The 11,946-nt window shown below is 43.5% G+C and overlaps 1 protein-coding gene across 1 annotated transcript in view; it reads left to right on the forward strand.

Annotated features, from left to right (window-relative positions):
• UPF2 (UPF2 regulator of nonsense mediated mRNA decay) overlaps positions 1-11,946 on the forward strand; it is a 105,642-nt gene that overhangs the window by 84,105 nt on the left and 9,591 nt on the right. Inside the window, 6 exon segments of the mRNA XM_068135749.2 lie at positions 2,492-2,675; positions 2,891-3,024; positions 3,120-3,221; positions 3,327-3,422; positions 7,406-7,564; positions 7,771-7,912. Coding sequence (XP_067991850.1) covers positions 2,492-2,675; positions 2,891-3,024; positions 3,120-3,221; positions 3,327-3,422; positions 7,406-7,564; positions 7,771-7,912 — 817 coding nt within the window.

The raw sequence follows: 11,946 nt of genomic DNA on the forward strand, positions 1-11,946 counted from the left end.
GGAACCCACTTGGTGGCGGGTGGCGTAAGCTCATAACTCAGATCTCGGCTCGCATCTCAAAGCAATAAACCGCCCGAGCGACGGCTCGTATCTCGGAAAACTCGTAAGTTGGTGCACTCGTAAGTCAAGGTTCCACTGTATGTTTAAACAGCAGCGGTGATCCCAAAGGATTGGTCATGTGTTGAGGAAGGATGAAAGTGACTGGTTGAGAAGAGTGATGGAAATGAATGTAGAAGGAAGTAGAAGACGGGGAAGACCGAGAAAGACTTGGCTAAAGATGGTGGAAGAAGAAATGCGGGCAAGGGGGTTAACAAGGAGAGATGCAGAAAATAGGGCAAAATGGAGAAGATTGTCATGGGGACCGCAAGGCTAACCCCCGCTCTAGCACGGAAAATGGCCTTTAAAATGCATGTTGTTGTATTGTATGGTAAATTGTTGTGTAATATTGCTTGATTCTGGCCCCTCCTACCTCCTTAGTGTAAAGGTCAAAGGGCGTCCCATAATTAGTCCATAAAGCATACACGTCAGCCAATCATAGAATACCCCTGTTCGATAGTTATATCTTTATTATGTGTATCAGGGTAAGGCCTTGTCTTCCATTAAAATGACACTCCATTGCACCAAGTGAAATCAGAGTAGATCCCCTTTCATTCCCATTCCCAAAAACCGCAATTGCCAACTGTTCCCTCCGCGACTCCATTCGCCACGAGGTAGGCTCGGAGAAGAAGGGCATGTCTCCACCTCGTCATAGAGGGGAGGAGTGAGCCAGCCCCGAACAACCAACCAAGCACGAGGGGTTTGGTTTGAGAGGGCGGAGGAAGAGCGATCGAGGAGGTTCGCGAAGGTTGAGGGGCGGGGCCTATATAACCCGCCGCGGGACGCTCCCCAAGCAGATGAGTTCTGAGTTCTGCAAAGAGACGAGCTTCAGAGAGAAGTGCGCAAGGAGGGAAGAGAAGCGAGAAGGAAGCCTTTAACACAAGTGTGCGAGAGAAGCGCGGGGAAGCCTTGAGAGAAGTGCACGACGTCACCCTGCTCGCTCCCAGCCTGACGAGGCTGGGTTTGCTGTGCGCCCTGCAAAGCCTTCCAGCTTGTGGTCCGAGCTGAACCTTCCTCCCGGTCCAGCCAATCGTTCCTGCCTCCATTCCCCATTCGTGTGAGTCCGTCTCTGTTTGTTCTGTCAAGGGTATAAGTTAAGCCTGTTTAGATAAGCTAGTAATTTTCACTGTGTCACCTGCTTTTTCCATGTTTCCTGTATATAACCATGACTGCTCCTTTTGCTTGTGTGTGTAAATAATAAATCCCGTTACTCTTCTGTACGTCTTCTTCTTCCTCTTTACATTCGGTCGCTTTAGAGTTTTCCATATTGAATATCTGTGGCGCGATCTGGCCAACGTTCGGGGATCGGGTGAATCGGGGAAACTGTACGACCGCGGGGCCTCCGCTCGGCAAACACAACATCTTATCCGCGGGCCGTAACGAGAGAGTAATATATATATATATATATATATATATACACATACATACATACATACATACACACTGTATATATATATATATTGATATTGATAGATCTACACACACCTCGATAGATACAGACACAAACACACTGATAAACACACCAATATATAGACAGACACACAACACAAACACACCAATAGAGAGATACACAGACACACAGAAACAAACACACCGATAGACAGACAGACAAACCAAGTGATAGACAGACGAACATGTACATGACTACATCGGTTTGCATACAATGCAAACATGTACAGTGTCCTTCGTGAAGAGTCAGCGAGCTATCGCTGGTACCCTGAACACATTCCAAATTCCTACTCGGGGGACATGCATCAACGGAACAGCCGTGCTCCAAGCAATGATGCAATTATCGGCCACAGGATACATACAAAATGAAATTCAAATGGGTAATACTATTTACCATGAATTCTGTAGGTGATTTTATTACCTCCGCCACCGAAGGTGGATAGATGTTATGTTTTCACCCCTGTCTCTCTTGTCTGTCTGTTTGTCTGTGAGCAGAATATCTCAAAACGTTGTGGATGGATTCGGATGCAAATTGGTGGACAGGTTGAATATGTGCCAAGCATTAATTGATTAGATTTTGTTTGAGGTCCAGATCCACATCTGGCCTATCAGTGGGATAAAATGTGTAAACTGTTCAGCCTGGCGGAGGTGTGCGCTCTACTGAGTGCCGTTTTAGTTTTCACAATGTATTTGTGTGTGGCTTCACAAGGGTTTGATTTTTTTTTTTTCATCTTGTGTCCATAAAGTTTGAATCTTCGAAACAAACTTCGACCAAAATATACACTAAAGTATACCATGAAAGGAGATGAAGTGTTTCCACCACTAATAACCTTTCTGCTACCAGCCTTTTGAATGTCCCATTTAACAAGTTTTAAAAAGGAAAAAATAATGGGAAAACAAATGTGGGGTGAGAAAATAGATGGTTCCTGCATTCATGTTCCAACAGCGGTATGTGTGGTGGAAGAAGAGCCAAGAGGTTTGGAATCCGCCAGCCACCTTCCCCATCGATGTTGCTTACCTTGTCACCGACACTTTGGAGATGCTGAGACCACGTATGAGGCTGTGTTCCTCGTTAGAGGATGCATCGCAACAGGTCCTTGCGCTCCAGCAAGAATATCTCGCCAAGATTGGTGAGGGTTTTGCTTTTAGCTGGAATGTTTTTTTTTGTTTTTTTTTGAAGGGTTATCACTGTGTGACACTGACCTTGCCACATAATCATTTGGCAGAATATTGCTACTGTTGGAGGCTTGTTGTGGTCACGCTGACTCATAGGTCATAAAGATGTTGGGTATGAATGTGCACATTGGCTGTGCCCACATGTGAATGATGCCATGTGTATACCCAGGGTTAGGAGGCTCTGGGAAGGCTGGTAACCTTGTGGAGACGGTGGCGGTGCCAGAGGAAGAGGATGACGATGAAGATGAAGAGGAGGGGGAGACAGATCAATCGGAGAGTGATGCAAATGTCCACGAAGAAGAGGTGAGAATGATGACTACATCGGTTGATATGTGATTTTATTGTGTGAACTCGTAATGATGCATCGGCTGTTGTATTTTTGGGGGGTTTTTTTTCAGGAGAAAACCGAAAATGAAGAAGATGAAGATTATGAGGATGAAGATGTTGCAAACTACCAGACTGATTCAAACAAGGAGACAGAGACTGATGATGATGGCGGGGTGTGTATGTCTTCTAGATTGGCTGTGAGGACGTGACAGGTTGAGTTTGATCCCTGGGCTTTAAAGTTGAGTTTGTGCTGCTGTGTTTTGTATCCATGTGTGCAGGTCACTCTCAAAAGTGGTTTGCTCAAACCCATTGCTTGTATGGAAGACGACGAGTTCGTCACGGCGTTTGACAAAATGATGGTTGATAACATTCAGGTAGTTATGACATTGCTGACAGTTTTATCTCGTTTGTTTGCTTGTGTGTTGTGATTGGGCCTTGATTCCATCATCCCTTTGCAGTGCCTTTGCCTATCTTGCATTAGGTCGATGCCCTTGGGGACCATTTATATATTATGTATGCAAAGCCTTACAACGTTTTGTATATGCAGGCTGGGAGAAATTGTATTGCTCAACAGGCTATGGAAGTGTGACAAACACTGTCTGGCAACTTTGAGTTGCAACTTTACATTTTGGTAACAGTGCCAGGTTAAAGTTCAAAATATTTAAGTTAAACTCATAAATGTTTCAAGCACCAGACAACCTGTTGACATTTTCTGTTAGTTTTGTCAACTCATAAAGTTGTTGATGTGCCAGGCAACTGTTAACAACCTGTCAGTAACCAGGGACGAGTGGAAGACATCTATCTATCTATCAATTCCAATTTTTTTTAAATCAAAGTATCTTTGAATTTTTTAAAACCGTGGTCTGTCATAGACGAATGTGGTTTTATGACTGTTTTTTTTTTTTGATAAATTTGATGGAAAATAGAAGAAAAAGGATTTTCCCTCCAAAATAAAATTGAAGCCAGCATTGGGACGGTTCCAATTTTCTAATTTTTATGACTATGTCGATTTTAAATTGTCAAATTATTTTATAAAATCAGGTGGAATTGGAATTGAATTGCCTCAGGAGGAATTGGCTCAACAACTTTGTCCAGGTGGAGCCAGGTGGAATTAGAAAGAAAAATACCAGGGTCAACTTTTTCTAATTCCACCTGTTAATAAGCAGGCACAAAATGTTAACAGGTTAGTACACCAAATGTTAAACTCGTAAATGTTTAAAGTTATTTTGGTAACACTGCCAGGTTGAATTTCAAAAAAAAATTAAAAGGTTAAAGTTTTTAAAAACCGTTAAAGTTCAAATTGTAAAATAACAACTTTATGAGTTGCCAGGCAACTGTTATTACCTAGTTTGGTTATTTTGTTATTAACATTTTGTTATTACCTACCAGAACCTCACACCATTTTGCATGAGTATTTTTAGGCTGAGAGAATACATATTGCTCAGCAGTTCTAGGGCAAGTGCCAAACACTGCGAGGCAACTGTATATGCATTGTCCCATAGGGCAATCTTGCAGGACAACCACTGGAACACGGATTATCAAATGGGCTTTTCATAGGTGCACAGATAGGTGCACTTTTCATAGATTCTGGACAGGTTAAAAAAAAAGAAAAACACGGTTAAAATTGATCACCAGTCACCTTTCCAGCATCCACCTGCAGTTACCTTAGCGTCGTATCTATTACGATTTTACAATTAGTCTTGTGTTTGCACTCTACATTTAATTCCACTTTATTCTCAACATTCAATCCATACATTGATCAAACAACAATGTGTACTTGTATACCATTTCCGTTGAATGACCCAGCTGAGGTGTTGCACCCATTCATCCTTGATTCTGTGATGCAGATTTGTCACAAGAACCGTTTGCTGTTAATATTATCTGTGGGACCAGACTTGCATTCTGCACTCACATTTTGCTCCTGCAGAATAAATGATCAAAAAGTTGAACGATGTTTTAAGCATTGAAGGAATTTAAAAAGGAAATAATAATCATCACATACTAAAATACGCAATTCGGTGTCTGTCTGTCTCACCGTGATACATTCAGACATTACTTATCCAATATCAACCAAACATGACAGGAGGACTAAGGGTCACACTATGAAGGTTGTAATGGCGTAATTTGCCCCTCTCCCCAAGGGAGTTGTTCACCTTGGGCAAAATCTGTGTTAAGGTGTATAACCGTGTTAAGATAGCTAATCGTGGCATTTTTCCAAAGCTGCTTCTAATAACAAAAGTAGTAACAACACTCATGTTTATAGCATCTATCTATAATTCCAGTAATCTCTGTTTGTACGTTTGTCTGTGACCGCTGTTTCTCGACAACCACGGGTCCGATATACTTTTAACTTGCCAGGTATATTGCTGGGGACCCGAGGATGTGCCTTTTCAAGGTTTCATATTAATCGGACAATTACTTACCGAGCTATGTCCAAAAAACGATTCAACCAATCAGAGAGCAGCGAACTATCGCGTGTGCCGAACGTGGCGGACACACTCTGCCTCGGATGGCACATTTGAGAGCGTATTCATTTATTTCACGTTTGCAAACTATGTTGGCGTTAAACTATGTTTTAAAACTAATAAAAACGAATTTGCGATTCATTCGCTTTCCTGCGCGTTTGTGCACGCGATGGCGATTTCTTTACCAAACTCCGGAAGCCGTTCGCTTTGGACCAAACCATTTCATGTAAATAGAGGGGGGGGATTGTCACCGTACTCGCAAGCCGTTCGCTTTGGACCAAACCATTTCATGTAAATAGAGGGGGGGGGGATATAATTTTAGATATAGATATAGTACGGGCAATGCCCTAGTAATATTAATGTTGATACTAATAATATCCCCTCTCCCCAAGGGTTTGGTTTCTCTGTTGACAAATGCCGTGTTAAACTATACAAATAGTTTATCGTGTTGTTTCATGGGGCAAACCAACACCAGAAGTAAAAAATATTATGAACCTGCCACAAACACGTATGATTACCTTTTTAAACAGTCTGTACTGTTTAAAAGCCTGGTGTTGGTCTGTCTGTAAAAAGTCTGTAAACAGGCCGGAAGCCTGGTGTTGGGCTAGCGGCTAGGGTGCCAGCTTAGGATCCTAGGATCCTGGGTTCGAATCCCGGTCGATCGCTGAATTAACGCCAGGGGGGTTGACTCAGCCTGCCATCCTTCCGAGGTCGGCAAATTGAGAACCAGTTCACTGGTAATTCCCTGTTTGTCGTAAAAAGACGACAAAAAGGGTTGGCGGCAGGAAGGGCATCCGGCCATAAAACATTGCTTCAAAAAGGGGACCCAAAAAACAACAACAACCACGGTCCCCGAAGAAGGCCAACCCCCGCTTGCGGGGAAAAATGGCCTCTAAAGGTGGGTTTTTTTTGTACTGCCGTTTAAATCTAAACTGAAAGAAATCTGGAGTAATCCCGACATCTTTGAGGCATTATAGGCTTATCACGTCCACCACAGACTAATGGAAATGTGCCTTGATCTACTGTAATCTATATACCCCAGGGAGGATAATAACATGACCCTTGCTGTCGCTCCTGTAGGAAGTGGCTGTACCCAGTTTTATAAAGTTGGAAAATACTGTCTACACCTGGCAATTTGCTGAACCAGTGATGAACTTGCTTTGTGAGGAAATCAAGGTTCACACCCCACCCAAACCACTTTCTTACTCAGTGCTGATTCTTATGCATCAAAAATGGTGACCCAATAACCAATGATTAGTTGATAATGTCAGGAATCCCACAGCATTAGGGACATGCATCGTGGTGGGACAGGTGGATTTGGGGCTGTTCCTTGGTCGATCCATAAACACTATTGAAAGCCAAAAGAAGAAGCTTCAGGAGGAGAAGTAAAGTGAATTGAGGAAAGAACGCATTACTCACCAATATCCTTCATTCCTGCTCATAGCTTTGGACTCGGGACACATGATGATGACCATAACTTTGTCAGTGTGTTAATTGACTCTGTCTTCCTTCTTAGTTTCCCTCCCATCTAAAGCACACTTCCCTAATCCATTTTATTTTATTTATAATCCTTCCCCTCCCCCCTTTCCTCCTTTTTACTGGTCTTTTCATTTTGTTACATCCTCATCCCTTCTGTGTTCTAGCTCCTTCACGAGTCTTGACACTTATATACAAGAAGGTACTGATTGCTAAGTGGGGCATCTCTCAACACAGTATAGGCAGGCTGCCGATGTTCTAGTAGAGACGAGGTATTACCAACTCATGAGGGGTATCCTGCATCTTGGGAGCATGGCCGACCTCATTATGGGTTTTAGTTGTTCTTTTTGCAAGATTTCATAACAAACATTTTTCCTTGCCTGCTGTGGCCATGCTCTGTCTAATGTGGCATGCAGCAGCGTGGGAGCGAGGCTGTGAAGGTTCACCAACTGGACGTTCCCATTCCTGTGAGTCTCAAGAGTGTTCTGAAGAAAGCAGAAGCAGAGATGAGCACAGAGGCAGATGGCGACATGATGCAGTTTGTCATGCTAACTCGCAAAGGAAACAAACAGCAGGTTATTTATCTCGCAGGCACAGCTGCCATTTTGTCTCAAATGTCCGTCATATATTTTGCTCTTTATTTTGACCTTGCTCCTTCCACAACTCCTTTTTAAGACTCTCTGCATCTTTTACCGTCACTTTTTACCCTATTTATTTATTTTTAAGGCTTTACCGTTGTTCTCGATTCTACCTCCTCCCATCTGCCATTGTCACACCGCAGTTGAAGACTGTGCACGTTCCAATGACATCCCGACTTGCCGCAAGCCGCTGGAACCAGCAGCAGGCAGAGCAAGAGGAGCGCCTGCGAATGAAGAGGCTTACATTGGACATTAACGAGCGCCAGGAGCAGGAGGATTACCAGGGTACGACCAATGGTACTTATTTTTGGTTTTTACATCACTTTGTGTCTTTGTCCCGAGAGTTTGCATTTTATCGGTTTCCTCGACCGCATCTTTTTCTGTCTCTTCACTTCATGGGATGCATTCAAATCTTCTCATTTTTAGCCAACAAGCTAAAGTGAATTTTTTTATCAGGGATGGTGCCATTCTTTTGGTGGGCTTTGTTACTTATAAATTAACTAACACATAGAACATATAACAAAGGGAGTGGGAGACAAGAGGGGGTTGGAGAGGGAAACACAACAACAGAAGAGAACAGGGGCATCAGGGGATCTGTGGAAGGGAGAGGGCTGGGGTACACGGATTAAACAAGATGGACACTACAACAGGAACTTTCAGAAAAGAAAACAGGGAATTTGAAGAGGTGGGCTTGGGGTGGATTAACGGAGGTAGAGAAGATCGAGGTTTTGGATGGGGTAAGACAAGAGATGGCGGTGAACAGCTGTTTTGAAGACTTGGAGAGCGTAGGAGTTTGAAGAGAACATAGGAGTTTGTTCCAGAGGTGGGAAAAGGAGGAATGAAAGAGTGAAGGTGAGAAATGTGTCTTTATTTTGGCAGTTTCACTAGAAGGGGTTGCTGGCAGATCTTGTGCATCCTGCAGAAATATTTGGGGGACAGAGCACTGATGGGCTAAATAGTTGAGGCATTCAGCTTTTCACGTGCGGAGTCAGCTGTGTAGCCATTTCAGGTAAGGGAGGGGATGGAAGGGGAACAAACACCAGAAACAGATTTGACCAAACACCACCAGGATTTGGAGGAGGGAGACACATTTGAGAGTTCAGTCTTGAGATTTGAGACATTGTTTCCTTGCTCTCTTGAGGGTAGACACACACTTGTTCCAAGCTTTGTGAAAGGAACTGAGATTGCCTTCAGTTAGATTTTCCAAGCGGCGAAGGCAGGTTGTTTCAGGGCAACTGCCTCACCACAAGATTCCGTGTACCATGGATGGGGGGAAGGGTACGACAACTGAAGACGAGATGGGATAAATCTGTGCATGCGAGAGCAATTTACTTTGGAAGAATTCCCAGGATGAGTTGATGTCGGAGACAGTAGAAATAGGAGACCCATCTTGAAATTTGATGGCAGCTTGAAGACTCTGCCAGTCGACCTGAGTGAAATGCAAGTTGCGGTGGCATAGAGGTGGCTCTCCAAGAATGGCCGGAGAGATGTCCACTTTAATAAGCATATGATCAGATGAGCCGATTGGAGCAGAAGAAGAACAGCAGACATTTTCAGAGAAGTTAGTCATAACCAAGTCTAGAAGAGATCTGGGTGGGGAAATTGACAGATTGTGTCAGTCCCAATGAGTCGTAGAAGTCCTTTGCTGATGAGCCATGGCTGGTGAGGGAGGTACCCACACCCAGCCAACTGGCATGATGACAAATGAAATTGCCACATATGAGAAAGGGAGTTTGTTTGAGTGGATAGAAGTTGGTCCATGTTGTCTGAGACTCTGATGTAAATGGAGTCATCACTGTTTAGTGGACGGTACAACACTCATAAACAAGAGGTGGGAGCGGAGGGTAAGCCATAGCCAAAAGTACTTCGGGGGGTGTAGTAGCATGACAGCAGTGCAGGGAGAGTGAGGAATATAATTTTTGATAAAGAGAGCAACTCTGCTGCCAGGACGAGGTTCAGGTCTATCATACTGGAGAAGGGAGTAACCAGGGAGATATGTGAAGGAATCAAAAACGTCTTGAAGGAGGAAGCTTACTGTTAAGCAGATTATGCTTTGTTTGTCTGAAGCAATCTGTATGGGGACATCAGTTAGGTTTGAGCGAAGGCCCCGGATGTTTGAGGTCCATACTGTTAAGGAAGAGAGAGGGGAGGCTTTGGGTACAGGAGAGGGGAGATGAGAGTGGAGAGCTGTTGAGAGTGTATCAGAAATTGCAGAAGAGCTAGGAAAGAGGGCAGGAAGATAGGTCCTGGTAATGGTGACGATTTGGTGCTGGTGAAGACTTATTTAGCCCAATTAGCTGATTTATAATTGCAATACTCTTACCAATACATCCTTATCTCGGTGAGCACTCCAAGCACACAGTGAGATGTGATGCTGCTTGTTGAGCACATCGAAGGAAAAGTAAAGTAAATTGTTGGTAAAGTGTTTGTGTTTTCATTATCCAATCTGAGCCCTGTCACTTCCGACACGATTAAAAACGCCATTTCTGTTTAGGACCTTCTTCAGAGGGAACTTCAATGCCCTTATTTGCACTGCAAGTGAATCTTACCAGGCGATGCTCAAGCACGCTGTGCGCAGAAGGCAATCGACCTGAATGCCAAGTTGGTCACACCATCAATCATTCTATTAGTACTGCAGCAATCATTATCACTGCGATGTGACCATAGCTTAACAATGATAAGAGGGAGATAAAACCATGCAAATGATATCATATTGTAACATCAAGACAACTGTTCACCATTACCTCCATCCATCCTCATGTGTGTACCCCGGTTTAGAATAGGTACACCGTATCTCTGCGCATCGTAAGAGGCGACCAAGGGTTGGCGTCAGGAAGGGCATCCGGCCATAAAAACATTGCCTCAAACAGGGAACCATGATTGTCATGGGGCCCGCAAGGCTAACCCCCGCTCTAGCGGGGAAAATGGCCTTAAAACGATCATTCATTCATTTCATTCATCCTCATGATCTCTTCTACCCCAAATGGCCTCTTGCTGTGTTTCATTCAGCTTGTGTGCAGCTTATTCATCCACATGTGATCTTCTTCTCCTCCCCTTGATCGACTCTGCTGTTGGTGGTTCCCCCTTTCCATTTTGTTCCATTCCGTTCTGCTCTTGCTCTTCCATGATCCTCGACCATGTATACAAGATAAATATAAAGGAAGAGATTAAAAGGTCTCAATCTCATGCTGTGCACAGCCGGGCTTGGATTAAACGATGGCACATTCACTTGCAGTGCAAAAAGGATGCCAACTAGCTCATCAGCACTCAATTTTGGAAGTTTACTTATCCATTGGTATCAAGTGAATAGAAGTATTTATTTGAGTCAATAACTACAAAACAGCCCATTTTGAGTGCTGATGACTTTTGAATCGGTGAAACGATATACGAGTGAGTTTATTGTTCCGTCACATCTGGTTTCACATGGCAGCCAGATATGAAATCGTACATCGTCATCATAATCATCATCATCATCATACAATAACTCTAGTCGTCTAGTGTGTGTGGGTACGTTTGATTGTATGTTTGTTCGACTGCTGTGCACTCCTGAACCGCTGGACAGAACGAGTTGAAAACTAGTAGTTGTACTCTTGGGGGACGAAACTAGGTGGACAGGTTGGGAGTGTGACGAGGACAAATTGATTCGATTTTTTGTGAAGATCCGGATCTGGATCCGATAATTTTTTAAGGGATTCTTCACCATTGAGTGATAGGGCCAAAATTTACATATACTGCCCAGCATGATATTTCAAAACCTAGTGGATCGGTTATGACAATTTGGTGGATTAAGTGGTTAGATGACGAGAACAAGTCATATTTTGGTTCAGGTCCAGATCCAGATTCGGCCTATCAGTGGGATACAAAACGTAAACTGTTCAGCCTGGTGGAGGTATGCGCTATACCGAGCGCCGTTCTAGTTTAATTATTTTTCGCATTTAACTATTTCTATTTTTCTATTTTCTAACTCGTTTTCACATCATTTAAATTGAAGGTACAAAATTTATTTTGTAAATGTGTGATTGTGAATGTGAATGAATGTGAATGTGAATTATGTCCAATTTAACCGCGTTCGTATTTGGGGGGGATGTCTGTCTACAACTAAATTGAGTGGCTTATTGTGTGAAAGTTTTTTGTCCGTAGCTCGATGGAGAACTGCTCTCCCCTATGGGCTGGCTCTCCAGTATCACATCTGTCTTTCCTGGATTCTGTGGAATATTTAAGCCTTCACCCTTATCTCCTGTGACGAGGCCGAAGCACAAGGTGTGTGGCTTTCGCATTGCAGGCAAGTTGGTGGTCTCTGTTTTTCTACTACCCCTTCT

The sequence above is a fragment of the Myxine glutinosa genome, chromosome 1 (genome assembly GCF_964187855.1).
Source record: "Myxine glutinosa chromosome 1, kmMyxGlut1.1, whole genome shotgun sequence".
NCBI classification, from domain to species: Eukaryota; Metazoa; Chordata; class Myxini; order Myxiniformes; family Myxinidae; genus Myxine; species Myxine glutinosa.